General features: G+C 45.6%; 1 protein-coding gene and 1 long non-coding RNA gene across 3 annotated transcripts in view; one reads left to right on the forward strand and one right to left on the reverse strand.

Annotated features, from left to right (window-relative positions):
- Positions 1–3,020: 3,020 nt before the first annotated feature.
- The window catches only part of DDHD2 (DDHD domain containing 2), a 30,564-nt gene continuing 5,756 nt past the window's right edge, over positions 3,021–27,828 (reverse strand). The window contains exons 5-19 of one of the 2 annotated variants that reach the window (XM_038746626.1): positions 27,591–27,680; positions 26,159–26,279; positions 23,654–23,743; positions 22,399–22,534; positions 15,958–16,079; positions 15,464–15,531; positions 14,226–14,348; positions 12,352–12,447; positions 11,002–11,124; positions 10,384–10,539; positions 10,021–10,123; positions 9,715–9,891; positions 8,442–8,604; positions 6,599–6,716; positions 3,021–5,063 (exon numbers count right to left, since the gene is read on the reverse strand). In XM_038746626.1, coding sequence (XP_038602554.1) covers positions 6,635–6,716; positions 8,442–8,604; positions 9,715–9,891; positions 10,021–10,123; positions 10,384–10,539; positions 11,002–11,124; positions 12,352–12,447; positions 14,226–14,348; positions 15,464–15,531; positions 15,958–16,079; positions 22,399–22,534; positions 23,654–23,743; positions 26,159–26,279; positions 27,591–27,680 — 1,650 coding nt within the window. In that variant the 3' untranslated portion in view covers positions 3,021–5,063; positions 6,599–6,634. Of the gene's footprint in view, positions 5,064–6,598; positions 6,717–8,441; positions 8,605–9,714; positions 9,892–10,020; positions 10,124–10,383; positions 10,540–11,001; positions 11,125–12,351; positions 12,448–14,225; positions 14,349–15,463; positions 15,532–15,957; positions 16,167–22,398; positions 22,535–23,653; positions 23,744–26,158; positions 26,280–27,590; positions 27,681–27,828 lie in introns of both variants that reach the window. The other variant, XM_038746625.1, reaches the window with a different exon arrangement.
- LOC119928402 lies at positions 5,064–6,613 on the forward strand. Its single transcript, XR_005451076.1, has 3 exons — positions 5,064–5,257; positions 5,756–5,829; positions 6,036–6,613. It is a non-coding gene; the product is annotated as an uncharacterized LOC119928402 (long non-coding RNA).

Raw genomic sequence — 27,828 nt, forward strand, 5'->3', positions numbered from 1 at the left:
TATGCCTCTTTTTCTGGAAACTGATGTTTTCATTGCACCGTTCTTGATTGAACGAGATTATGTGTTTGAATAATTATTGGAATGGTTCTTGTTAAATATTAATTTTTTTAAAAAAACTGGTGTGTTGGGATTTCTGGAAAAGGCCTGTCTTGTAGACTTGGTGATGACTGTTTTTAGTATACCCAGCTGCTGCCGTATACCAAATTCAAATCCCAGTACTTGTCCTTTGAGCTCCCTTCCTTTAAATTTTTCACAGATGAATAATGGATAAAGTTCTCTCAGTTGCTACAATCAGTGCTTTAAAGCCACACGTTCCAGTTAGCAGTTAAGCAGTGGAATTTATTGAGCACCTACCGTGTGGAAAGCACAATAGAGTTGGTGGACATTATCCCTGCTCTCAAGGAGTTTGTCTAATGGGGGAAGCAAATACTATAGTTGTCTTTGGGAGGAAAATGAAAGAGGGGTGGTATATGTATGAATTAGTGAGTGAGCAAGGGTGTGAAATACACACACAAAGGTGGTACAGGAGAATGAGGACTACATTGGTTAGGTGGCACAGAAAATCCTAAACAGGCAGTAGTGGGGGATCTAAGACAAGGAAGGTTAGAAATTCACCGAAAGAGAGTTCCATTAGGGGTTAGGAATTGTGAGCAGAGGAATGAGACATGGTAAGTAGGTTCGCTTGAGAGGAGGGAAAAGGGCTTGAGCTGGGCTGTAGCGGGAGAAGGGAGAGGATAGCGAAGGAAGAGAGCTGAGTGGGCCCGGAAGCCAAAGGCCAGAAGTTTCTGCAGGATTCGGAGAGAAGCGGGTAAACACTGAAGGTTGCTGAGGTGTGCACAGATGATGAATTTGAAAATGATCTGGATTGTAGAGAGAAGAAATTGGTGGCAGGGAACCAGCAAAGTGGTGGTTGGTAGTAGTCAAACTGGGGTATGACAGGTGGTGCCCCTGGACCACTGTGGTGGCTGTTTGGATGGAGAGAAGGAGCCAGATCCTGCAAAACACTGGAGGATTTAGTGACAGATTGAACGTGGGGGTTGAAAGAGCTCAAGAGGAGTCAGTAACAAGGTCACGTTATCCTCCAGGCCACCACTCTCTGCCATTTTCAAAGCCCTACGAAAATCATAACTCCTCCCTGACCAACCTCTCTCTCTACTCTTTTTTATCCCTCCCTTTTATGTTGGCTTTGCACTTGGGTCCTTACTCCCTAAACACTTTTGCTTCTTACCCCAGAGCCCTTAATGTGCATGTCTTTATACTCCATTGAGTTCCCCTATCTGTAATTTATTGTACTGTTTCTCCCCTGCTAGGTTGTAAGATCCTTGAGGGCAGGGATTGTCTACCAACTGCAATGTACCCTCTCAAGGATGAAGTACCATGCTCTGCACAAAGTAAGTTCTCAAATATTGTTGATTGATTGGATTGATTGGATGGTGATGTTGTCAACTGAGTTAGGTGGAGGAGAGGATTTAATAGTGAAGGTGGGTAGGTTCAGCTTTGGATATATTGAGCTTGAGATGTAGGTGGAGCATCCTGGTACAGGTGTGTTGGAGGAAATTCAAAATTTTGGAGTAGAAAGGCCAGGGCTAGTGAGGTAGAATGTCGGGGCAGTGGAGGAGATGGAGAGGGGTCATCTATGTAGAGCTGCTAGCTGAAAGTGGGAGTGAATGGTCTAGCACCCTGCTCCCTAAGGAAGCCAGCACAGATTGAGGAGAGAAGGGGCCAAGGTAGAATCTTGAAGGACGCCCAGTTAGGGAGTGAGAGGTAGAGGACAGCCCTGGGAGTCAGAAGGACCTGGGTTCCAATTCTGGCTCCACCATTTTTCTGCTGGGTGACCTTGGGTACGTCGCTTAACTTCTCTGTGCCAGTTACCTCATTTGTAAAAGGAGGATTAGTACAGTGCTCTGTACACAGTAAGCGCTCAATAAATGATTGATGATGATGATGATGAACACTGTGAGCCCCATGTGGGACAGGCAGTGTGTCCAACTCAATTAGCTTGTATCTACCCCAGCGCTTAGAACAGTACATGACACATAGTAAGCACTTAAATATCTCAGGGTGATTGTTTTTTAAGGTAAGAAAACCAGAGGGAGCATGTCTTTCAAACCGAGGTTAGATAAGGTTTCCAGAAGGGAGTGGGCCCTAGCCTTAAAGACAGAATGAGAGGATATGGATTGGAATAGACTCCATTAGATTTGGCCTGTTTGGAGGCAAAGGACTCGAGAGAGGGAGTTTTAGAAGCTGGGGTCAGCAGGTGGGAAATAGTGGGTCTGAGCTTTTAGAAGATGAGAAGGGTCAGAGGCCCTGTGGAAGAGTTGAGGGGAGAATGGATGTGGGCTGGGAGGGAGATGAGGAGGACCCCCGTGCCTGATGTTGGATAGGAAGAACAAGCACACTTGAGCTAGTTTGTTTTTTTTTTTTTTTTTTTGGTTTGTTTTTTTTTTAATGGCATTTATTAAGCACTTACTATGTGCAAAGCACTGTTCTAAGTTTGGCTGAAGGGCCTGCTCACTTGTAATGGGGCAAGTGGGCCCTCCTTTTCTACAATGTTCGGCATTTGAGCGTTTACCCATTTTTTTCATCACAACTAAAAATTCATTTGGATATAGGATTTCTTCAGACTTCTCACCATGGGCAGTTTTGTGTCTCCTGGGATGCATCTCTTTATGAAGCACAATGATTTCGGTCCCCTAGCCCTAGCCCCACAGATGGGTGCGCGGTTTCTGTGAATACTGCTTCCACTTGAAGGTAGACAGCCAAGGGAAAGCAGACAACTGGGTGAGCAGGGTTTTTTTTTATTTCAGGGTGTACTAAAGATTTTAAATAAATTCACATGTAAAAAACAAACATTTCAAAAGTGCAAAGATTTGACAAGCTGGTCAGAGCTAGTAATCGTTCTGTGCAAAGAGTCCCTTTTGATGAGCTGGACAATACTCACTCGTTCTGTAGCAAGGAGTATGCAAATGTCACCGCACTGGGGAGTTTCAAAATAGACTAAATGAGCTTCTCAGGCTTGGTCGAGAGAGTGCATGTGATGCATTTTAAATAGTGCAAATAATATACAATTGAGGAAAATAGAGTGGGCTGGAAATGGAAGGCTTAGTACATTGTACAGATAAATGCATGTTACAGCTTATACATCACAAGGAGTAGGACACTGGCTAAAACTGTTTCACACGTCCCCCTCTCCTTCTGCTACAGACACAGACATATCGCTCCTATCCATCTTTGGTTACAGAGGTTTCGTATCGCCTCCCATTTGGTTCGGCTCTTAAACCGTTACCTCCTCACGCTGTAGCTCCTCTAAGCTCGTTCTGTAACTCGGTGCTTCTTCGGACCTCCACCCCTGCCCTTTTCAAACTGAAATCGCGCATTACGTCATCTAAAACAGAAGCCGGTGGCTGCAATCTTCTGACTCCCTCGGTCGCATTAGTTAGGCAGGCTCCGCTCCGCCCCATTGTGCTCGGCTCTCTTTGTTCATTCACGACGTGTCAGGACACAGGCTATAACCCGCTCTTGTGCTTCTGCCCTTGCAGTGACCCAGATGAAAAAGTACCAAGCTGTGGCTTAGGGTGGTAAGGCAATTGAAATGTATTACTTTTTAAAGCCCACCTCTATTTCTGTTTACTCACTAGGCCCTACCAGAGACAAAAGGCAGAAGAATCCTAGGCGGACGCCCAAAGAGGACCAGTGAGCCGCAGCCATTATTATAACCCTTTTCATCCCCCAGCTGAACAGCCAGGGAGTCCTCTCCTCCCTTTTCTATCAGTGGGCTTTGCTGTGGTCCTTTCCAACAGGGTCGTAATCTCCTCTTTCCTGTGTTCCTGGTTACATCAAGCTCAACCAGCGCTGTGGTTCTGCGGTGGTTAAGCGCTTGGCCCTTAGAAGCAAAACTGTTGCCTAGTCAACAAGCTCAGCCCGGAACCTTTCCTGACGACACTTGCGGGGCAAGCCGGGAGGAGGGAAGGCAACACTGTTTATAAATAAAACAAGGTAACCAAGTGGTTGGATCTGGCAATCGGTATCACAACAGCATGACTCGAAGGGGTTTGGCAGAGAGAAAAGTTTTGTTTGATCCTCACGGCTCGCCTAGTGAGGTTGTTAGGGTATTAGCCTGATAAACAAGACACAGTCCAACGGGAGCATGCATATCTTCTGGAAAACAGGAAGTCAGTTTTTGCAACGTGACCCAATTCAAAGGTGTGGGGGGAACATTACAGGAAACTATCGCGCCAAAGCAATCGTCTAGAGCTGAGTAGAAGGGGCAGTGGGATGGGTCAGGCCAGAGAACCCTTGGCACCTTTTCCTGAATGCGTCTAGTAATATTCTGTCCATCACTGGCCCTTTCCTCTCCAGGTCTCTAATCGAAGAACCCTACAATAGGAGATGCTATGCAAGGCAAAGTTCAATCACGGTGGTGGTTCCTAACACTAACGGCCGCTCCCACCTGAAAGGAATCGAGACTCTAATCTTTAAGCTACAGTGAAGATTCTCAAGTCCACTGTGCACACCAAAATTTGATGAATAACCGCTTGCCGAAAGACCGCCGGCTCAACCGAACCCTCAAGTCCCCTGTGCACAGTAACTCAAGGACAAAGGCCATTTTGTATTCCCTAGCGCATCCTCCTCTTGGATTTGCTAGACCACAGGTTCTTATTGCACCTAAATCATGAGTCACAGGCTCCTTTCAAAGGAAAAATTAGATCCCACTCAATACCGATAAAACCTAGGACGGGCTTTTACCGGTAGACAACCAGTACACTGGTGATAAAGTGGGAGGAAAGAGTGATTTTAGAATTGATCTAGATTCCACCAGAAAGACGCCTTGGTCAGTGGTAATCAGAGATGCTTGCACTGGTTGGGGGGGAAAACGGTGAATCTCCCCTCTGCTCCCTCCAAAGCACACTCCTTTGACCAGAGAGGAAATGTGTCTTGGAAAGTCCCTGGTGGAGAGGAGATGGCAGGCAACGTGTGGGACGAACACAGGTGAGGAGAAAGCAGCAGCAGCAGCAAGGGATTTTCCACGGAAAGATTCTTGGGTGGGGGCGGGGAGGGTACACCTAGGGAAGAGAGGAGAAAAGAGGTCACTCTGTGCCAATGTATACTACTGTCAACAAACTGGGGTTTGCAGGTTTACAACTAGCTTGAGTCTCAGCCTAGACCACTCATAATCAAATCTTTATCTTCTAACAGCTCCTTAGTGGCTTCTTGGTGAAGTGGATTACGGCACGGAGACCGGTTCCTACAAAGACAGGTATTACTCTCCCCAAAGCACCAGAACTAACCGTCACTAATAAACATCCCTTCAGTGGATTGGGTCTCTAGCAGGTGCTCCAACCTGCGGGATTTGGGGGCTGGGTGGGGGTGGAGGGAATTCACATAAATACTGCTCTTCCTCTTTTCTAATCAACACCTAAAATAGAACTTTGAACAGGGGAATGCTGGCCTAGCTTTCTTTAGATGGTGAATGCAGAGCCAATCAACTGACTGAGCTCATGGGGTGAGGTGCAATGGCCTGTCCTTGTATACTGCTCTCTTCTTCCTCCAACAGTAGTAATAGCAGTAATTGCATTTATTTAGAGCTTACTAGATGCAGAGAAACTTAGAAAAGCTCCTAATTACCCCTTTCCATTCCACCATTAAACTCCTATCCCTTCCATTCCCTAGCTTATCCAACCTCCATTGAATAAAGTGCTTGAATTTTTCTGCTCATGAGGTGAATAACCACCACATACTTTTCCCTTGGCTAGAGGTGAGCTGAAAATGGGTTCTAAGGAAGCGGGCACCAAATGATGGCTCTGTTGGAACACAGATTTTGAAAATAAGGTTGGCAAATCCTGTGGAAACCCTTCTCTAGAATATGGAAACTCACCGTATTTCCTTTAGTGTGCCTTAAATGATCTGTTCAAATAGAAACCATTCCGGTAATTAGCACTTTTGCACATCCAGCATCGTCAAGTTCACTTATTTCCATTACTCCGTTGTTTTCCTCACTGGAGGAGAGAGATTCAGCCCACCCTTTTCTTATCCAGATCGTGCTGGCACAAACCTGAGGCTGAGAGAGGGAGCTTTTTCTCCCAGACATCACCAACCTCATCGCAATTCCCCGGCTGCGTGACCTGTGCTCGAAATCCGAGGCCCAATGGAGACCGAGTTTTTGGTAATTTGAAAAACAGCTAACGAGGCAGCCGTTTACAGAGGTGGGTAGTCTCTGTTCTAGCAGATAACTGAAGTGCCTAATTCTACTTTTTTTTGAAAAGCAAACTTCCTTAGATGTTTTCCTCAGCCAGACCTGAAGGGAAGGAGAGTCCACCCCAAAATCTGTCAACAAAATGTCACCCTTCTATCTTGGGAAATACGGAAGATATTGCAGAGAGTGATGAGCAGTACGTTAGCAGTGGAATGAGCAGTGCATTAACCTGGGTCTTCACACTGGGAATCGAAAAGTGATCAATAGCCTAAATCCTAGGGACAGGAAGCAGAAGGCCTGCTTACCAATAGCTTCCCTGCTAAGGGCTCTGGAGGCTCTTATGTAATCTTAATAGGACATCGGGGCAAACTGCCCTCCCTAAACAGCAGACAGCTGGGAGCTCACTTTATGCAGCCACATGGGTCGAAGGGTCAGTCTTTTTCACTGAGACGGCTGATCGAGGGCGATTCCTTGGGTTTGGTAGATTTCTTTGAGAACCAGCAGCACTGTATCTTCAGACTCCCTGTGAAAACAAGTAGAACTAAGGAGATGAGGAGGAAAATACTCCTTTGGGCTTGTTATTGATGACCATTTTGCTTTGATTTTGATCTTTGCAAATAAAATCATCATCATCAATAATCGTATTTATTGAGCGCTTACTGTGTGCAGAGCACTGCACAAAGCGCTTGGGAAGTACAAGTTGGCAACATATAGAGACAGTCCCTACCCAACAGTGGCTCACAGTCTAAAAGATGAAAGGAAACCTTCCTGTTCAAGGGAAGCCATTAAGGTCTAAATCTCTCTTCCCTTGCCAGTTTTTGGCTACTGGTCAACACCCATGACACACAAAAAATGTTGCCCAGTGATCCTGAATCACGTGAAATATGGCCTAAATAACCAGAATATTATTAACATTTGCAGAGCCTGGAGTTTGTGTTCATGATGCAGTGGGTTAGATGCCTCGAAAACGTGGCACGTTTGCCCACAGGCATAAAAGTAATTCATTAGTTCCATTCCAGAACCGGCCCTGGAGGTAAGTAAAATGACTCGTAAGCACCCCCATTCCTCAATCCTAGAAATTGTTCTAACCCCCACTGTACCCTGAACTCCCGCACCCCGCTTCATGCAACCTGCTTTTTGGGTTGGGGGGGGAAAGCAGTGATGTCCTGAGGGTAGAACAGCGGCCCCGGGTGCCAGCGCAGTAGTCGGGGAGCCAGCTGGTTTGGATGCTTGGATGCGCCCCGGCCCCACTGTATTCAGTCAGGCCCGCCCGGTGATCACAGCATCCGCCCCAAAAGAGCCCTGCTTGGGCCGCTCCAGTCCCTGGCCTGGGTCCAAACTATCTTGTTTCTAACCAAGGCCTTAAGTCCCACAGTTGCTGTGATTATTGGGTGGAACAGAGCCAACGCCCCTGCTCACTCCTACCCTCGACTACTGAGAACAGCTCCGGACCCGCCAGCTCCTCTGCCGGATTCTCCTCTCAGAACTTGTGCAGTAAGTAAGGGGAGGGAGGGAAGCACGGGGAGGTTGTCGCTACGCAGGGAACTTGTGTAGCCCTGGGGGAGAGGTGCTGGGACCACCAGTGAGCCTGGCCTACGCAGATAGGGAGGAAAAAGTTGGAGCCAGACAGAGAGAGCACTGAAAGAAAGGTTAAACCAAGTCAACTCCCCCACCACGTAGGGCAGGGGAGGGGGCAGCCAGGACCTGGCCCTCAGAAGGTCCAGTTGACACTTCCCTGACCACCATCTGTCAGCGATGCTGGCTTGAGCCTGTCATCGCTAGTTTAAAAAAAAAAATATTGGTGTTTGAGGGGAGGAAAACTACCCAGAAGCCGGGGATGGGGTGGGGAACAGAACAGACCTAAGGCACTGTGGTACTGGCCTGCACGTGGGGAGGGAGACACAGGTCTTGGAGTACACCAGCCATTAGTGCATGCCATAGCTCCGGGTTGTTGTGAGAGAAACAATCTCAGCCTCGGGCCTAGCTATATAAAATAACAGGCTTTTTGAGGTCAGCGATTGTGTCTCCTAGCTCTCAAACTTGATCTTAGTACAATGCCCTGCAGGTAGTAGGCATTCAATAAACAGTACGGATTGTAAAACACTTGGGGAACTCAGCTTCAGTAGTGACTGAACCCTTTTAAAGCAGTTTTAGCACCCAGAGGCTTAGCTTCCCTCAGAGAACATTGTGCTGTAGGGAATAAATCTAACTCCAGGGGATTAAAAAAAAAAAAAAAAGGCACTCTTACCAGTAGCAGAGATGGCTCTGTAATGCAAATAAATATTCATTAAAACTTTCGATGGGTTTTTCCTGCAGGACGTAGTCAATGCGCCGGCCCCCATTCAGCATGCCCACGTTGATAGGTGCAACTTCTTCCTTCACCTCCAAGGAGGGCTCCTCTGCTTTAACGTCTGGAAAACAACATCTTAAGCCCTCAGCTTCCCACAGGTGACTCCAAACTTTGATTCCTGCCCTGCTCCTCCTGGAGCAAGAGGCATATCACCTCCAAATTCCTCCCTCTGACTCCTCCATTTTCTCTGGTTTGGGTCGGTCCCTTCTTGTCCTCCGTTAACTGCAAATCTCCCCCCCAGTGAGCCTCATTATCTCAGAATGTGCAGGGGAGAGGGTGTGCATCCCAGGCAGATCCCAGGAGGAGGAGCAGCCCGAAGTGGGAACCATACCTGGCTTGTCCCAGACTCAGCCTAATTGTGATTACAATTAGGCAAATGAACACTAAGAAAAATGCCCAATGGGTTCAGAAACGCCAATTTTGAGCGAAAAGGCAAGACTGGCTCATTGTGGCATAGAAAGTGTCTACCAACTCTGTTAAACTGTATGCTCCCAATTGCATGGAGGAAGCAGCGTGGCTTAGTGGATAGAGCACGGGCCTGGAGAGTCAGAAGGACCTGGGTTCTAATCCCGGCTCTGCCATTTGTCTGCTGTGTGACCTTGGGTGAGTCACTTACCTTCTCTGTGCCTCAGGTACCTCATCTGTAAAATGGGGATTGACTGTGAGTCCCAAGTGGGACAGGGACCGTGTCCAGGGCAATTTGCATGTATCCACCCCAGCACTTACTACAGTGCTTGGCCCATAGTAAGTGCTTAACAAATACCGCTATCTCTCTAGACTACGCTAGTTGCAAGCAGGGAATGTGTCTGTATATTGTTGTATTATACTCTCCCAAGCGCTTAGTACAGTGCTCTGCACTAAGTGCTCAATCAATGGCTGATTGATTGGAAAAGGCAAGAAGTTTACAGAACGAGCTCTCTTCCTCCCCTGCAACCTCCCCAGGCGGAATGTCCTCAGGCCTGATGCACTATAGTTTGGAGTCTCACTAGCCTCACTCCTTCTGCATGCTCTAAGGGCAAGATAGGGAGGCAGAGGCTGTCACAACTAAAGTTCAGCCAGATCCACAAACAGCCATGAAAGGCATATGACTCCGGAAAACTGGCCTCCCGGCAGAGCATCCCTTCTTCCCCCAGCTAACGAGGCAGAAATCAATTGGCACCACCCCACTGACCGCTAGACTTCTCCGGGCTTGCTGGGGGCTCCGAGTCCGCTTCCTCCGTGGTGGCAGCTTCTGGGCCTGGCAGGGCTGGGTAGGGGGCTCTGGTGAAAGACTTCCAGGCCATCCGCAAAGAGCCCAGCAGGTTGTTCTTGAGATCCATGCTCATCCGAGACAGGCCTTCTCTCAACTCTGAAATAAGTGGGGAGTGGGAAGCACAGTGCTGCTGCACAACCAAACGCAAATCAACATGCACTCTACATCGATTCTGAAATTGCCTTTTTTTTTTTTTCTCACTAAGGATCCCCCCCCCAGCCTTACCTAAATGCATCCGTTTCCTGCCTTTATGATGGGGGATCAACATAGGCTCAAATTCCACCCCTGGGACCACCATGGGCTCAATCCTATATGCCACAGGGTCAAACTACATAGAAAAATAACATAGAAACACTTATTTCTAGCATGCGCACACACACAAAAGGCAAAATAACCCCTATACTTTGAGCAAATGAGGGAGAAGCTACTGCAAATTTGCTAAAGGAAGGGACTGTAGAGGGCAAACAGAAGCACTCCCCAGACTCAGTGCTGGGTAATAACGTAAGGGGGGAAATAACCCTAAATATAAAAAGGACAGAAAGCAACCCACAACTGGTCAACTATCGGAACCGTAAAAGTCATACTTACGGGATGATAAATATTGAAGAAACCTTTACAAGTTGGGAGCCTGTACGTGGGATCAATCCTTTTCAGCCCTCGGACAGTAAGGAACATGCCGATAGGAGATCCAAAGGCAAAGAAGATGTCTGGTTTGTATGCAAGCCGGGGATATTTCACAGAGACCTGAGAGTATGGGAAAAGAGTGTCCCATTTAGATTGCGAGCTCCATAAGGGAAAGGGATCATGCTTAATCCCCATCTGTGAACCTTCTCCCAGCACATAGTTCAGTGCTCTGCCTACAGCAAGCGCTTAATAAATACTACTACTATAGTCACAAGCTGCGGAGGGTAGTGGATAGAGCACGGGCCCGGGACTCAGAAGGTCACGGGTTCTAATCCCAGCTCTGTCCCTTCTCTGGGCCTCGGTTACCTCATCTGTAAAATGGGGATTGGAAGTGGGAGCCCCAGGTGGGACAGGGACTGTGTCCAACCCCATCTGCTTGGATCCACCCCAGGGCTTAGTACAGTGTGTGGCACACAGTAAAGCGCCTAACAGCGCTTACCGCAATTATTATTATTAAATTATGCTTTGGTCTACAAACTATCCAAGTCAACCAGAAAGTGGTTAAGAAACTTAATTTGTTACCTGCCCAATGCCAACATCCGGATACTCGTTATATCCGGACCGTGATTCCGTTTGGTGTGTAAGTAAACTCTCCCCATCTACCTGGCCTTCCCGTGGAGCCGATTGCTGGCTCAGTTTAGCACTCTGAGAAACAGAATAAAGAACAACCTCAGGAATAAACTCTGGAGGCCTTTACGGCTGCCGTACAATCGCAGAAACAAGCAAGGGAATCCGTCAAAAGGTAAACTTGTGTGGGCAAGGAACGTGTCTACCAACTCTGCTGCATTGTACTCTCCCAAATGCATAGTATAGTGCTCTGCGCACAGTAAGTGCTCAATAAATACCACTGATGATGAAAGATTTGATCATTTGCTTTGAAATTTTGAGGCACTGGGGCCGGAAAGAGGCTGTGGTGAAATGGCGGCTAATGCCGCCAGGAAGAGAATAAAGTCTGAGGAGATGTGATAAGGCAGATGCTTAGTGGAGTGCGGTGGATTCACAAACTGGTACATCATGGGAATGACAACTGGGGGAGCAGCTGGTGCTGTGTACAGCACAAAAGCACTTGATGTGATGAACAGTTACTGAGGAATACTCAACTGCTATCCATGATTGGGAGGGAGTGGGTGCAGGGAAACCTATGAGGTGGGAACTGAAATAAGAAACCAACACAGTCTGAGAACACAGCTGAGTGAAGCGGAGCTGAGCTGAGGAGCAGAGAGAGGAAAAGCAGCTGCTGACAGATAGAAGACACTTACTGGTAGAGAAGCAGTGTGGCCTAATGGATAGAGCAGTGGTCTGGAATAATAATAATAATAATGAAGGGCCTGGGTTCTAATACCAGCTCCACCACTTGACTGCTGAGTTCCCTCTAGACTATAAGCTTGTTATGGGCAGGGAACATGTCTGCTAATTCTGCTGTGTTGTACCCTCCCAAGTGCTTCAAACTGCGCTCTACACATAAGAAGCACTCAAGAAATACAAATGATTGACAACTTCTCTGTGCCTCAGTTACCTCAACTGTAAAATGGGGACTAAGACTGTGAGCCCCGCATGGGACATGGACTGCGTCCAACCAGATTAACTTGTATCTACCCCAGTGCTCACCATAAAAAAAAAAATACTATTAAAAAAAAGGGTCCTCACTGTACAGGCCAAAAATGAAGGACTCTCAGAACCAGGAAGATTTTACCGTGGGGACTTTGGGAGCTCTCATTATGATGGCGCTGGACTAAGGCAAAAGCGAGAATTTCTAAGGACAGAGACAACAGCTAGAAAACCAGTTCGGCCTAACCTCCACAAAGCATAACGATCAGGAAGGCAAAAACAACAATCAGGAGAAAGGATCACTTGGCAAGATAAGACTCATACCTGGGCATTACCTCTACTCCCAATATAGTTTAAGATCTTCTTTCTTGGACCTAAGGGGATTCCCATTTCCTGAAGATCCTGGTCCGTGCATAAAGCCTAGATGAGAAAATTCATACAAGCTTTTTATTTCCGGGGGAAAAATACTCGCGATAATAACTCTTCTGTCCTGTGGGATGAACAGGAGATGTTGCAAGGACTTACTAGTATTCTATATTCCACTGCCCAGGTTCCCTAGTGATGCAATTTCATTTCAAAATTACAAAAAGTAGCAAGATTAATTGTTTCGAAAAAGATCGGAAAGAAGCTTCTCAGAAGCATGTACTGCAATAATACAAAACAATGTGAACATTATTTTGTGGAGGAAAAACACTGCGTCTTGTGTGGTTCACTGTTTGGCTGTTTAACCCCGTTTGGAAGAAGGACAAAGAGCAGAATGAGTGTGCTCATGATGTAAAAAATAAGCACAAAAATAAAGGACCTGACTGTTACCACAAGAAACGAGGACAGCCAGTCCTGTTATACGTGAGTTCTCGTTACACAGTTTTAATTTTACATGATGGGAAAATCCACAACTGAACTCCATTCGGGGCATAATCCAATCCACAAGTTGACACAAGTAGATTTGGCCTGGGAAGAAATGATTTGTGCACTTGGCTGTTAACACTTCCCAGTTTCTGCTCAGCCTTACTGAACTGTACCATTCAGAGCTCTGTGTATTTGCAACTTTACAGCAGCAATCAATGAAGTAAAATAACCATAAGGGGCAAAGGTGGAAAGCACCTCCAAGAGGCCTTCCGTGACTAAGCCCTCTTTTCCTTCTAACCCCTTTCCGCCTCGCCCTGACTTGCTCCCTTTATTCATCCCTGCTCCCAGCCCCACTGCACTTATGTACATATCTGTAATTTATTTATTTATATTAATGTCTGTCTTCTCCTCTAGACTGCAAGCTCACTATGGCAGGGAATGTGTCTGTTATATTGTTCTGCTGTACTCTCCCAAGTGCTTAGTATAGTGCTCTGCCCACAGTAAGTGCTCAATAAACACGACTGACTGACTGACTGACTGGTGGACGCAACAAATAGAGGTCTGGATCCCAAAAGTCAGTTATGAAGGTATTTTAGAATCATCTATCCACTCACCTACTAATTCCCACTGAATCAATGGTTAACAGTTTTTGCATTACACGGGTTTTCTCAAGAAGTCAACTACTGTGTTAAGGCATAAACTGACCATGGGATCCCATAAAATAAGGGATTTTACATATTTTCAAAGGTTACTATTTCAGTCACAGCACCTTTATTAAGCAAACAAGTGTAAAAACCTTTTGGGAGGAAAGACGGAAAATATCCTGATGTATTCATTTTAGGCCTTCTTTAAATGCAAGAGAAAAATTTAGACAGCAGGTCTTTAAGTAAATTCAAAAAACTTCTTAGATTAAGCCACAAAATGCTAAACTTGTCCATAATATAAATCCTGTATTTTTTACTTACGGCCTTTGCTTTCACTGTTAAGTTCTCTTTTGGGAGAATTATCTCCTGAGGGGTTTTTGCTTAGTGCTGTGGCTACTGCTAATGACGAAGAGGACATATGCGACATAAATGAAAGATCCATGAGAGAAGATATTACTACTGTAGTATTTCTAAGGGCTGTTTTATTCTATTTTCTTACATAGTATTAACTGACTGCACCATCTACCTCTATTATTGTACTCTACAAAGTGCTTAGTACAGTGGTCTGCACAGAGTAAATGCTCAATAAATACCACTGATTGGGGGATAGAAAGCAGTAGGACCAAGGAATTAGAAGAAAAGAAAAAAAAAAAGTGACACACTGAGGAAATGCCCCCAACAACTCCACAAGCAGTCAGATTTTACCAGAGCTTCCTTGTCCACTTTCTCCTTCTCAAAGATACTGCAGAATTCAGAGAGCTGCAGTTTCTTCAAGTCTTCCTCCAGAGTGAGGGCATCTCCTTGATCCAAAATAACATTGAGAGAACCCTAAAATGAAATTCATGTTACAGAAATAAGGTGGATTTTCTCTCACGACTAAATTCACAGCATCGATGCCATGCTAATCTTTAGAAATTTCCACACTGTACAGGACTTAGTACAGTACTTTTGCACCCAGTCAGTGCTCAATAAATACGACTGAATGAATGACGATCAGATAAATAATTTCTGAATTCTGCATTATTTTATATAAAGTATTCTGCCAAGAAAGGGCAGTCAATCTGACATCCATGTCTGCTAAAATTTAAACAAGCTTAACCTCAATTTTATAGAATTCAGCTGATCTGAGCTTGAAAAATCTACCGAGTTAATTCCAGCTAGCTATGTTTGTTAACTTGGCCGAGAGACAAATTCAGCACCAAAGAATTTAAACAAGCTTCACCTCAATTTTATAGAATTCAACTGATCTGAGCTTGAAAAATCTACCGAGTTAATTCCAGCTAGCTATGTTTGTTAACTTGGCCGAGAGACCAATTCAGCACCAAAGCATTTAAACAAGCTTAACCTCAAATTTTATAGAATTCAACTGATCTGAGCTTGAAAATCTGCTGAGTTAATTCCAGCGAGCTATGTTTGTTAACTTGGCCGAGAGACAAATTCAGCACCAAAGAATTTAAACAAGCTTCACCTCAATTTTATAGAATTCAACTGATCTGAGCTTGAAAATCGGCTGAGTTAATTCCAGCTAGCTATGTTCGTTAACTTGGCCGAGAGACAAATTCAGCACCAAAGAATTTAGACAAGCTTAACCTCAATTTTATAGGGTTCAGCTGATCTGAGCTTGAAAAATCTACCGAGTTAATTCCAGCTAGCTATGTTTGTTAACTTGGCCGAGAGACAAATTCAGCATCAAAGAATTTAAACAAGCTTCACCTCAATTTTATAGAATTCAACCGATCTGAGCTTGAAAATCTGCTGAGCTAATTCCAGCGAGCTATGTTTAACTTGGCCGAGAGACTAATTCAGCACCAAAGAATTTAAACAAGCTTCACCTCAATTTTATAGAATTCAACTGATCTGAGCTTGAAAATCGGCTGAGCTAATTCCAGCGAGCTATGTTCGTTAACTTGGCCGAGAGACCAATTCAGCACTAAAGAATTTACCTTACTGCTGTCGTTAGACACCGGAGGATCCTTCTGGTTCGTTAGGAGATCGAACAATATAAGAGACCCTGCAAGCAAAAAGGGGGAAAAAAAATTCCTGCTTTAACACCGCATCGACTGAGGAACCTCTCATTTGAAAACGCGACAGGCCCTACGGATCAGACGAAAAGGAAAACAGACTCTCGTCCCCCGTAAGTTGGACAAAACTCATTCCGAAAGCACTGGCCCAGAGAACTTATATTCACTCATTCATTCATTCGATCATATTTATTGAGCACTTACTGTGTGCAGAGCACTGTACTAAGCGCTTGGGAAGTCATTGGCAACACATAGAGACGGTCCCTACCCAGCAACGGGCTCACAGTCTAGAAGGGGGAGACAGACAGACAAAACAAAAACATGTGGACGGGTGTCACGTCATCCTGACCCAACAACTGAGATGAAGGGTTGACAGCCCAACAGCCATCTCTGTTGGAGCAGGCCCCGTACCTCACCTAGACTATGACCAGCAATGGATACACCCCCTTTGAAACCAGGGTTCCTCTGCAGGAAGAGCGTGTATATCCTGTTCATTTCCGAAGCAACGGTGTCCACAATGGTCTGACAGTAAGTGGGGCTATTATAGAAGAAGACATCCAGGATGGTGTCATTAGTAAAATGCCGGAGGCGATTGATGCTGGGCAGGGTGATTCGCTGGAGATCTCTGAAAACAGGAGAGAGGCTTTGAGGGGACTCACACTACAAAACAGGCAGTAATTTCAATGGCGCTTTTTTATTTTTTTTTTTACAAGTGTCTCAGAGAAACATGGCACTTCCCATCGCTCACAAATAAAATACTTTCCTGTCTCTGAAGTAAACCCGATTTCCACCCTCAAAGCAGAAAGTGGTCCAAACCTCTAGAACGGAGAGGGGAATGGGAATGGAGCTTCTGCAAGCACAGGCAGGCCGAGAGTCAGGATGGCAAAAAGCAGAAAGACCTTCGGGTCTGCCAGATGAAGAACCGTAGTCACTAGTCCATTAAGACAGGAACTTTCAAAGTAACGGGAACCCTTTCAGAACTGCCAATGAAGGACTCAGAAGGCAGTGTTTTCTTGTAAAAAGCAACCTACAAACTAGAGGGGCCAACTTTTCGTTCTGTGCCAAGGCAGCCTTGGGGCACGGCTTTGAGAGTTGTGAGGTCCAGGGAGCACGGCTTCCAGGGGCAAAGGATGGAGGGGCAATGCCCTCCCGAGGGGACACTGAAAGCCGCCCTGGAGCTCACAAGGAATTTAGAGAAACCAATGCCAGCCTCTTCTATCCCCCAATTTTTCAGCTCCGCAGCACTTACGTACACAACCGTAATTTATTTTAACACCTGTCCCCCGCCAGACAGTGCACAAAGTGCTCAATAAATACAATTGAATGAACTCTGTTATATTGTACTCTCCCAAATGTTTAGTACAGTGCTCTGCATTCAGTAAGCGCTCAATAAATACAACTGACTGACTGACTGATCCTACGGAGTTTCCTCCCCAATCTTGTAACCTGTTAGATGTGACAGACCTTTTGACCTCCAATTTTCCAAAGCCATCTTGTCCTACTTGGTCTCCTTACTCAAATACTTACTACCTTCTCTTGACCCACAAATCCACGCGCTCAACTCTGCCCTCTCAACTGAACTCAATTCCCTCACCCCACATCAATCTTGAATCACTAACCTGCAAGACCGGATCACCTCCAAATTACGCTTCTGCTCTTGTGCTTGAGCTGCAAAGTGCTACTGGCAGAAATCCACACAACAGGCTAACTTCAATTTCATCCTCACCTGCTTTAATCTTCTCTCTCCTCCAGCCAGCGCCAATACCACTCCAATCTCATTTGATCCCCACATCCATTACCCTCAACGGCCGTTTCAAACCCCTATCCTCCTACCCTCTACTTTGCCCCTAAATGACCTTGCCACCTACTTCACCCATAAAATGACACCAACATAAAATGAAACCAACAGTCAACATCTCCCTATAACCTCCCCTGCTTCACTCCAGTCCCTCCCTCCTCCTGCTTCGACTCCCCCATCCCTCTCACCAGTATCTCAAGAGTTCATCTTCTGTCTCCTCTCAAAATCGACCCCCTCCAACTGCGCCTCCGACCCCATCCCTTCACACCTTATCAAAACATTTACCTGCTTCCTTCTTCCCTCCCTGACCGCAATCTTTCCAATGGCTTCTTAACCTCTGCTTTCAAACATGCGTCCGTAACCCCTACCCTAAAAAACACCTCCCTTGACACCATGGTACCCTTCAGATATCAACTCATCTCCCACCTACTAGTTCTCTCCAAACTTCTCGAGCAAGTTATTGACTCCTGTTGCCTCCACTTCTCCTCAACTCCAAGGCACCTGGCTTCTGCCCCTTTCACCCCACAGAAATGACCCTCTCTAGGATCACCAATGAGCTCCTTCTTGATGAATCCAGTGGCCTCAACTCCACCCTAATCCCCCTCCATCTCTCCACTGCTTTTGACACTTGGCTCATCCCCTCCTCCTGGAAACATTATCCAGGCTTCACTGACACTGTCCTCTCCTGTTTCTCCACCTATCTCTCTGGCGACTCATTCTCAGTCTCTCTTGCTGGCTCCCCCTCTGCCTCCCGCCCTCTAACTGTGTGGGTCCCTCAAGGCTCAGTGTTGGATTCCCATCAATTCTCCACCTAAACCCACTCCCTTCGGGATCTCATTCGCTCCCACGGCTTCAACACGTCTACACGGATCATTTCCAAATCACTCTCTCCAGCCCTGACCTCTCCCTTTCTCTGCAGTCTCGCATTTTCTCCTGCTTTCAGAGTATCCCTACCTAAATCCTCCGTGGACTCCGCAAACTTAACATGTTCAAATCCTGTCCTCTCCCACGCTTAGCCGTTACTTTAGACACCATCACCATTCTCCCTGACTCACAAGCCCATAATCTTGGCATTATCCTTGACTCATCTCTCTCAGTCAACCCAGGCATTCAATCTGTCAGAACATGCGCTCAGTTCTATCTTCACAACATCTCTATAATCTGGTCTTTCCTCTCCATCCAAATTGCTACCAGGCTGATCCAAGCACTTATCAGACCCTGCCTTGACTCCTACATCAGGCTCCTTGCTGACCTCCCCGCCACCTATCTCTCCTGTCTCCGATCCACACTTCGCTCTGCTGCCCGGATCACTTTTCCGATAAAAATTTTTTGTCCATTATCTTCAAAAACCTCCAGTGGCTACCCATCCACCTCCACATCAAACACCTTCCCATCGGCTTTAAGGCACTCCATCAACCTTCCCTCTACTACCTCACACTGATCTCCTACAACCCAACCCGCACCCTCTGCTTCTCTAATACCAACTTACTCATCTCAGTCTCATCTTTCTCACCACAGACCCCTTGCCCATGTCCTTCCTCTGACTTGGGACCGTGAGACCATTGTTGGGGAGGGGCCATCTCTCTATGTTGCCAACTTGTACTTCCCAAGCACTTAGTACAGTGTTCTGCACATAGTAAGCGCTCAATAAATACGATTGAATAAATGGATGACAGACCACCACCCTCCCCACCTTCAAAGCCCTCCTCAAATCCTATGTACTCCAACAGGCCTTCCTTGACAGAGCTCTTATTTCTCCTCCCCACCCTCCCCTCTGCTATGCCTATGCATTCACATCCGCACTTCTTAAGCAGTTGATATTCACCCCACCCTCAGCCCCACAGCCCTTAATGTGCATATCCCTATACTCTGCCAAGTCCCCTATCTGTAATTTATTTTAATATCTGCCTCCCCCTCTGGACTATAAGTTCGTTGTGGGCAGGGTTGCGTACCAACTCTACTGTCTGAATTTTCTCAAAGTGCTTGGTTAGTACAGTGCTCTGCACAGAATAATCAATAAATACCACTGATTGATTGACTGGCAGAAACAGCCTCATCCAACGGGCTGGTTGAACCCACACCAGGCTGCCCGGCCAGGCCAGGGGGGAGAGGAGCCACTAAGCATCCGCTGCCTTACAACATGGGGAAAAAGATAGAGCTGCCATCTTGCTTAATAATAATAATAATAATAATGATGGCATTTATTAAGCACTTACTTTGTGCAAAGCACTGTCCAGGTTACAAGGTGATGAGGTTGTCCCACGGGGGGCTCATTTTACAGATGAGGCCCAGAGAAGTGAAGTGACTAGCCCAAAGTCACACAGCTGACAAGTGGAGGAGCTGGAATTTGAACCCACGACTTCTGACTCCAAAGCCCGTGCTCTTTCCACTGAGCCACACTGCTTGTCACACGCTGTCTCCACTCCAGGCCCCATCCAGCTCCAGGAATCCACTCTGCCCCCAAAGTTAATGACTTTGTTCCCAGAGTCCCAATTCACTTGAGGGGCGGGGGGAGATCCTGCCTCAGCCTCACATTACGAAGAGGCAAAGTTATCCTTCCAACAGAAGCAGAAACATAATGCAGATACAGGCGTGGCACAATAATAAATAATAATTATGGGAATTGTAAAACACTTACCATGTGCCAGGCACTGCCCTGAGCACCGGGGTGGATATGAGCCAATCGGGTTGGACCCAGTCCCCGTCATGTGGGGCCTCACAGTCTCAATCCCCATTTTACAGATGAGGTAGCCGAGGCACAGAGAAGTGAAGTGACTCACCTGAGGTCACACAGCAGCCAAGCGGCGGAGCAGGAATTAAAACTCATAACCTTCTGACTCAAGGCCCCGTGCTCTACCCATTAGGCCACACTGCTTCAGTGCACAAGGGGTAAACCATCTTCTCCACTACCCTGTCACAAGGAACACCGCACCGCTTCCTATTTTTAATCACACCCAACACTGTTATTGTCAGCTATCTCTGAGCACAAGCTGGTAGCTAGATGTGCTGACTTGGAATAGCACTGTTTATGTTCCCCAGAAGACTTGCCTGAAAAGCTGCCCATTTTTAGGAGAACAATGCTTATGTCATGGCAGCTTTTAGGGCTGGATTTAGTTGCTTTATTTTTATCTGTGGAAGAGTTTATCTTTTCTCCAAGTTAAACAGAATTCATTTGGATAAAGACAAAAAGAGAAAGAAGAAGAATTGGCCCACTTTTCATTCATTCATTCAGTCGTATTCATTGAGCGCTTACTGTGTGCAGAGCACTGTACTAAGCGCTTGGGAAGTACAAGTTGGCAAAATATAGAGGCGGCCCCTACGCAAAAACGGCCTCATAGTGGGTTTGATAATGGGAACCTGAAGCTGCATAATCAATCATTCATTCAATCGTATTTATTGAGCGCTTACTGTGTGCAGAGCACTGTACTAAGCGCTTGGGAAGTACAAGTTGGCAAAATATAGAGACGGCCCCTACACAAAAACGGGCTCATAGTTAGTGGGTTTGATAATGGGAACCTGAAGCTGCATAGTCAATCATCCAAACAACTGTATACATTGAGCGCTTACTGTGTGCAGAGCACTTGGGAGAGTACAATACTGTGTTGGTAGACATTTCCTGCCCTCCAGGAGCTTACAGTCTACAGGGGGAGACAGACCTTAGAATAAATTATGGATACGCTCTGGGGCTGGGGTGAATATGAAGTGCGTAAAGGATACAGATCTAAGTGCATAGGCGACACAGAATGAAGAGGGAGAGGGGAAATGAGGGCTTGGCTGGGGAAGGCTTCTTGGAGGAGATGTGATTTCAGTAAGGCTTTGAAGGTGGGAAGAGTGGTAGTCTTTTGGATATGAAGGGGAAGGGAGTTCCAGGTTAGAGGGAGGAGGACATTCACTCATTCATTCAATCGTATTTATTGAGTGCTTACTGTGTGCAGAGCACTGTACTAGACCAAGGGGTTGGTGGTGAGATTCCTCCTGCCTTCAAGACATCTCTACTAGAATGTCCCACAGACACCTCAAACTATGTCCATAACAGAACGCCTCATGATATAATGATAGCATTTATTAAGCACTTACTATGTGCAAAGCACTGTTCTAAGCGCATCTTCCCACCCAAACTCTATCCTCCCCTTTGTTTCCCCAGCACTTGAGTCAACATCACCATCCTCCCCATCTCACAAGACTATAACCTAGGGATTAGCCTCAGAGAAGCAGTGGAAAGAGCCCGGGCTTTGGAGGCAGAGGTCATGGGTTCAAATCCCAGCTCTGCCAATTGTCAGCTGGGTGACTTTGGGCAAGTCACTTCACTCCTCTGGGCCTCAGTTCCCTCATCTGTAAAATGGGGATGAAGACTGTGAGCCCCCCGAGGGACAACCTGATCACCTTGTAACCTCCCCATCGCTTAGAACAGTGCTTTGCACATAGTAAGCGCTTAATAAATGCCACAATAATAATAATAATAATAATAATAATAATAATGATGGCATTTGTTAAGCGCTTACTATGTGCAAAGCACTGTTCTAAGCGCTGGCTTAGAACATCATCATTAGCCTTGACTCATCTCTCTTGTTCAACCCACCTATTCCATCTGTCACCGAATCCTGTTGGTCTACCTTCATACTATAGCTAAAATCCACCCTTTCCTTTCCATCCGAACTGCTACTACACTGACACACACATGAACATATCACACCACAACAACTGCATCAGCCTGCTTGCTGACCTCTCTGCTTCCTATCTCTGTGATGCCTACGAAAGGAGCCCCTCGAGGAACAAAGTCCAGATCTAATTCCTACCTGTGTACTCTTTCCTATTACTACATATTATGTATTATATACTATACACCACATATTACTACTAATAATAAAAAAATAGATAACTGAAACCCCTAAAATTTCATGTTAGGGCAAACAGCTATACAACTGAAAGCTTTCAAATAAAATTCAGCATTTTTACTCATACATCAGCCATGTCCCCAGGCACTTCACGATAAGAAGTAGGCCACATGTAAAGGCTTTATTGAGAATGCGTTAACTTCAAAAGTTAAAGTTTTACTTACATATCCACGCCAGTGGAATGCAAAGGGCTATGCCAGTTCACAGGAAGAAACTCTACCCGCCCAATCTGTTGCAATTCTTGGGCTTTCTTGAAGTGCGCCTGTATCATACTCAAGGAAACGCCACGAAAATCATTAACTGAAAGAGATAGTTTGACTCCACATCAATAACTGCAACAGAGAATGGGCTATCTTCCCTCAGTATGCATGCAACTTATTTAATTACAAGTGGTTCAACTCCATCTGTCTGACCCATTTGCTGACCTAGAAAGCAATCGATCGTGTTTTCCACACTTTTTTTTTTTTTTTTACCTGGCAAAGAACACAGTATTTGCATAAATTCTAACCTTTGAGAAAAAAGGTCCTAGTTTAGGTTCCTGCTGCTCAAAAGTTTAGAATAGTCAGTCAAGTCGATCTTCTATTGAGCACTTACTGTGTGCAGAGCACTGTACTAAGCGCTTGAGAGAGTTCAATATAACAATGTAACGGACACATTCCCTATCCACAACAAGCTTACAGTCTAGTCATGGTCATGGGTTCAAATCCCGGCTCCGCCAGCTGTCAGCTGTGTGACCTTGGGCAAGTCACTTAACTTCTCTGTGCCTGAGTTATCTCATCTGTAAAATGGGGATTAAGACCGTGAGCCCCACGTGGGACAACCTGATCACCTCGCATCCTCCCCGGCTCTTAGAACAGTGCTTTGCACATAGTAAGCGCTTAACAAATGCCATCGTCATTATTATTAATAGAGAGTACAGGTGTAGCCTCAAAGGAAGAATCTACCACTAAGTAAATGAACCAGTGAGTAATTACAATACTCTGAAGAGGCAAGTTTATTAAATCTGCTAGCTCCGCCATTAGAGTGTGAGCTCCTTGTGAGCAAGGAGTGTGTCACTTGTTTTATATTTCCAAAGCACTTAATACAGTGCACTTTTGCCCCCGGTGAGTCCTCCAAAATCACTATCGTTACTGGGGGAACTTCTAAGTCTAGTTTGCCGCTGTTCTTCTTGGGAAAAGCGTAAACTCCTGTCCAGCACTTGCACAGTGATAATTTCATCCCTTACGGTGATTTGATCCTGCATCCCGTAATACTAAAGAGAGGCCACGGCCTTAGCAATTCAGCAGCATTTGTTTTCTAAGCTTGGGCCAAATCCTATTCCTCATTTGGCTATGACTACTGCCAAGGGCCAGTGTTTAACAGAGCCACTGAAGCGGTTACCGTCTGGGAGGGCAAATGTCATAAACTCTTCAAGCCTACCACACTGCACGATGCTTCGGAACCGAAGGTCGCAAGCTGGTCCAATTCCATGAACTACGAAAACCAGATGATCTATTTGCAGCGGCTCGCCTATGAACGACAGAAAGAGGCAAAATAATTCATGTGATTTGGCTACCTGGGTAACTTTCTCCCATTTTAGGGGGCGGTCAATTCAGGTTATTTGGGCAAGAAGAAAGTACAAGAACATAATTCTATTTATTCTGCTGGTATTGACACCTGTCTACTTGTTTTGTTTTGCTGTCTGCCTCCCCCTTCTAAGCTGTGAGCCCGTTGTTGGGTAGGGACCGTCTCTACATGTTGCCAACTTATACTTCCCAAGCGCTTAGTACAGTGCTCTGCACACGGTCAGCGCTCAATATGATTGAATGAATGAATGGTGTATTCATCACTATTTTATTAATGATGTGGATATAGCTATAATTCTATTTATTCTGCTGGTATTGACACCTGTCTCCCTGCTTTGTTTCGCTGTCTGCCTCCCCCTTCTAAGCTGTGAGCCCGTTGTTGGGTAGGGACCGTCTCTACCTGTTGCCGACTTGTACTTCCCAAGCGCTTAGTACAGTGCTCTGCACACAGTAAGCGCTCAATACGATTGAATGAATGAATGAAAGAACAAATAAAATTGACTGTAAAGGACTCTCCGCTAAACAAAAGTTTATGTAAATGCCTAACTACAGTACGGCTTTGTCTGCGATTTAAGCCTGTGGACCTTCACCTGTTCATCCGATTTCCCTGCCCTGTCCTAGCTTCCCTCACTGCTGTCCTTCTAGAGCACAGCATGCTCACTTTGTTCCTCTGACACCCCCCTACTCGCTGTACCTCCATCTCATCTATCTTGCCCCAACCCTTGACCACACGTCCGGAACTCCCTCCCCTTTTTCATACCCGACAGACGATCGCCTTCCCCACCTTCAAAGTGGTATTAAAACCACATCTCCTCAAAGAGGACAACCCCCCGACTAAGCCCTCATTTCCCCTACTCCCTCTCCCTTCCGTGTTACCCTTGCACTTGTATTTGTACCCTATATTTACCCCACCCTCAAACCCACCGCACTTATGTACGTATCTGTAATTTATTTTAATGTCTGTCTCCCCCTCTAGACTGTAAGCCTCTTGAGGGCAGGGAACATGTCTACCAACTCTATTATACTCTGCTCCCCAAGAGCTGAGTACAGTGCTCTGCACAGAGTAAATGCAATTAATTCATGGATTGTTCTCCCCAGCTCATATTCGCCTATCACCTTAGTACTTAGCCACTCACAGCCTCCTGTAACACTTTACCACTCACTCTGTTCGACACATTTTGGCTACAATATGACAGCAGAATTAGGGAATGTTCTTCCAACAACTTGATGCTGTCTAGATATAGCACAACAAAATATTAGGAGAGTCTATTAAGCAGGCAAGCTAAGCATTTTTCCTTGACAAGTGCTTCTGCAAGAACACAACCCTTTTATTATAGGAAAACTGGATGTATTCTACAATTTAAGAGAGAGTACAATTTACAATTTAAAGTACAATTGTACAAAGTACAATTTAAGCCCTGCTAATCTTTCATTCCAGTTTCTTTTTCCTATCTTGAAATAGGTTTGTGCCGGTCTGAAGACTTGTACTTCCCAAGCGCTTAGTACAGTGCTCTGCAAACATTAAACGCTCAGTAAATATGACTGAATGAATGAGACAGTCAGCTCCTTAAGGATCGAGAGTTGTCTTTTACCTCGACTGTATCCTCCCAAATCCTTGTAAAGTCCTTCTGGGCAAGGATCCGGTCACTTCTTTATTCTATACTTCCCAAGCACCTGGCACACACTGACATTCAAACACTAACAGTACGTAGTACCATGCTGTGCACCCAGAAGCGTTCAATACATGCTACTGATTGATTAATTGGTAGCTTTAGATTCAAATCCTCATCAGAATCAGCCTATCAGTAAGACACGGTCCAAGAGGCTATAGTCCTCTGCCATGCCACGAAGCGAAAGGAACTTTACACTCATTACAAAGATAGGTTCGACAGACCAAGATAGGTAGCAGTGGATATTAGTCAAGGCCAAACAAAAACACCGAATAGTTTTTCATTGCTCCAGGCCTCCAAAAAAGGATTCACGAGAAAAAAATCACTCAGTCAGATCTGCAGGCGGTAACATTTTTCCAAGTGGGAATAAGGCCTTTTGTACTATTTAGCTCTCCTGTTCCTCTTCCCCAAACAATTAATCAGTGCTACCTGAATATACTTCGGTCCCTTTCAGAAAAGAAGGCAGCAAGGACCGACATCTTCAGCGGGCAAAGCATAAGCTAGTCTTTGCTCTGAATAAAGCGTAACTCACGGCTACCTTTAAATCCCCTAATTGAAGTAACAAGGACACGTGAGCTCTTACCAAAAAGGCTACTACTGAGGAACAGACACGTGATAGTATCCAGAAACCAATCCTACTCTTCGGCAGGCATGGGGAAAAAAATGAAAGAGAGAGTTACTCAACGTACCAGGAGGGATGTCAACGGAGATGTTCTCGACCCCTCTCTTCACAGTTCTAGGCCGACCCTGTTCAGTAGGGGTTGAGCCCCATTCATCAGCCCCGGGCACTGGGTGGTAATGAACCATCAGCTGAAATGGAAAACATCAGAGAAATGAGCGCAATCCAGAGTTCAGCTATTCCTGTGAACCTCTCTCCCAAAGCAGGGCTGACGAGAGATTGTATCACACCAGTAACGGATGCCTCTCAACACACCTGGCTGGCAACTATGAAAACACTGGAATGTGCTGGACAGGTCCTACTGGCAGAAGATCTGTCCATACATTATCCAGGTCTACAAGGGCCTAAAGTATCTTTAATTTTCCAGGACGAAACACTGGAGTTGGTCCAGATCTGTACGGAGCAAATCAAATATTTAAGCACTGAGCTAAAGCTGAAAGGACTGTGTCACCGACACAAGCTCGACTGGACCACATTGGTCAGAGAGAACTTTAAACTTTCCATCTTTCGGCCCCGTTCCCCACCTCACCGCAACCTGAGGGAGCCCTCCAGGCACGCCTGAGAATCCAGGCGGGCCCCGTTTCCCTTTACAGTGGCACCAACACCTCGAGGCTGCCGCACTTTGACTTTTTGTCTACACAAGGCAGATCTAAAAGGCAATTTGAAAAATGTTCACGTAAACCACCTGAATTGTAATGACATTAAGGATAGTGGATCTTTAATCGGCTACATTTGGAGATTTGAGGCTAGTACGCTTTGGTTTAATTCCACACATTCATTCATTCAATCGCATTTATTAAGCGCTTATTGTGTGCAGAGCACTGTACTAAGCGCTTTGAAAGTACAAGTTGGCAACATTTCACAGGGAAGAGTTGAAAAGCTTTAGGTTGAGTCAGTTTCAGCAGTGGCCCATCTGGCCCAAGATTCTGTCCACAATGATGGCAATAAAAGGATGCTAACCTTGGGTATTTTTCCCAAAGCGTCTAGATTCTAAACTCCTTGAGGGCAGGGATTGATCTACTTACTCTATTACACCCTCTCAAGCGTACAGTGCTCGGCACACAGTAATAATAATAATAATAATAATAATTCGATAAAGACCACTGATTGATTGTTCCCGTGCGGATGTTCTGATTAGCTGGATAAATGGTGCTGCTGCCCTGGGTTGCCTAATACACTGCAACCAAAATTTTCTTGCAGTAAAAAAACCCAAAGTGTCAGGGGTTTTCAGTTCAATAGTTTTCTGATTAACCACACCACATGAATGTCTGGCTGAAGAAAACCATTTCTCTATCAGTACCTATCCCAACAACCAATTAATTTCTCTTTAGGCCCTGAACAGAACCAAGGAAAGGAGACAGAAACCACCCAACAAGATTGCCTTCACTAAGCTAATTAAATTTTCAACATAACATTAGGGAGAGGCTTCCAATTCTCTTTACCTTTGGATTGTGTAATATAATGATTTCTCTGTTCGGAGATTCAAGTTTCTTTTTCCATTCATCCAGAGTTACGGCAAGCATGTATGTTTCCTTGGAAGAAAAGAAATCTCACTGGGCAATTTAAAAACCACTCCTTTAAAGGAGTTGAGTCAAAATTCAAGAATCTTAGCACTCTGCACGAATTTACACAAGCTACAGAAAAGGGATAAACTGCTACAATGAAACAGTCAAATATTAG

The sequence above is a fragment of the Tachyglossus aculeatus genome, chromosome 5 (assembly GCF_015852505.1).
Source record: "Tachyglossus aculeatus isolate mTacAcu1 chromosome 5, mTacAcu1.pri, whole genome shotgun sequence".
Classification (NCBI taxonomy): Eukaryota; Metazoa; Chordata; class Mammalia; order Monotremata; family Tachyglossidae; genus Tachyglossus; species Tachyglossus aculeatus.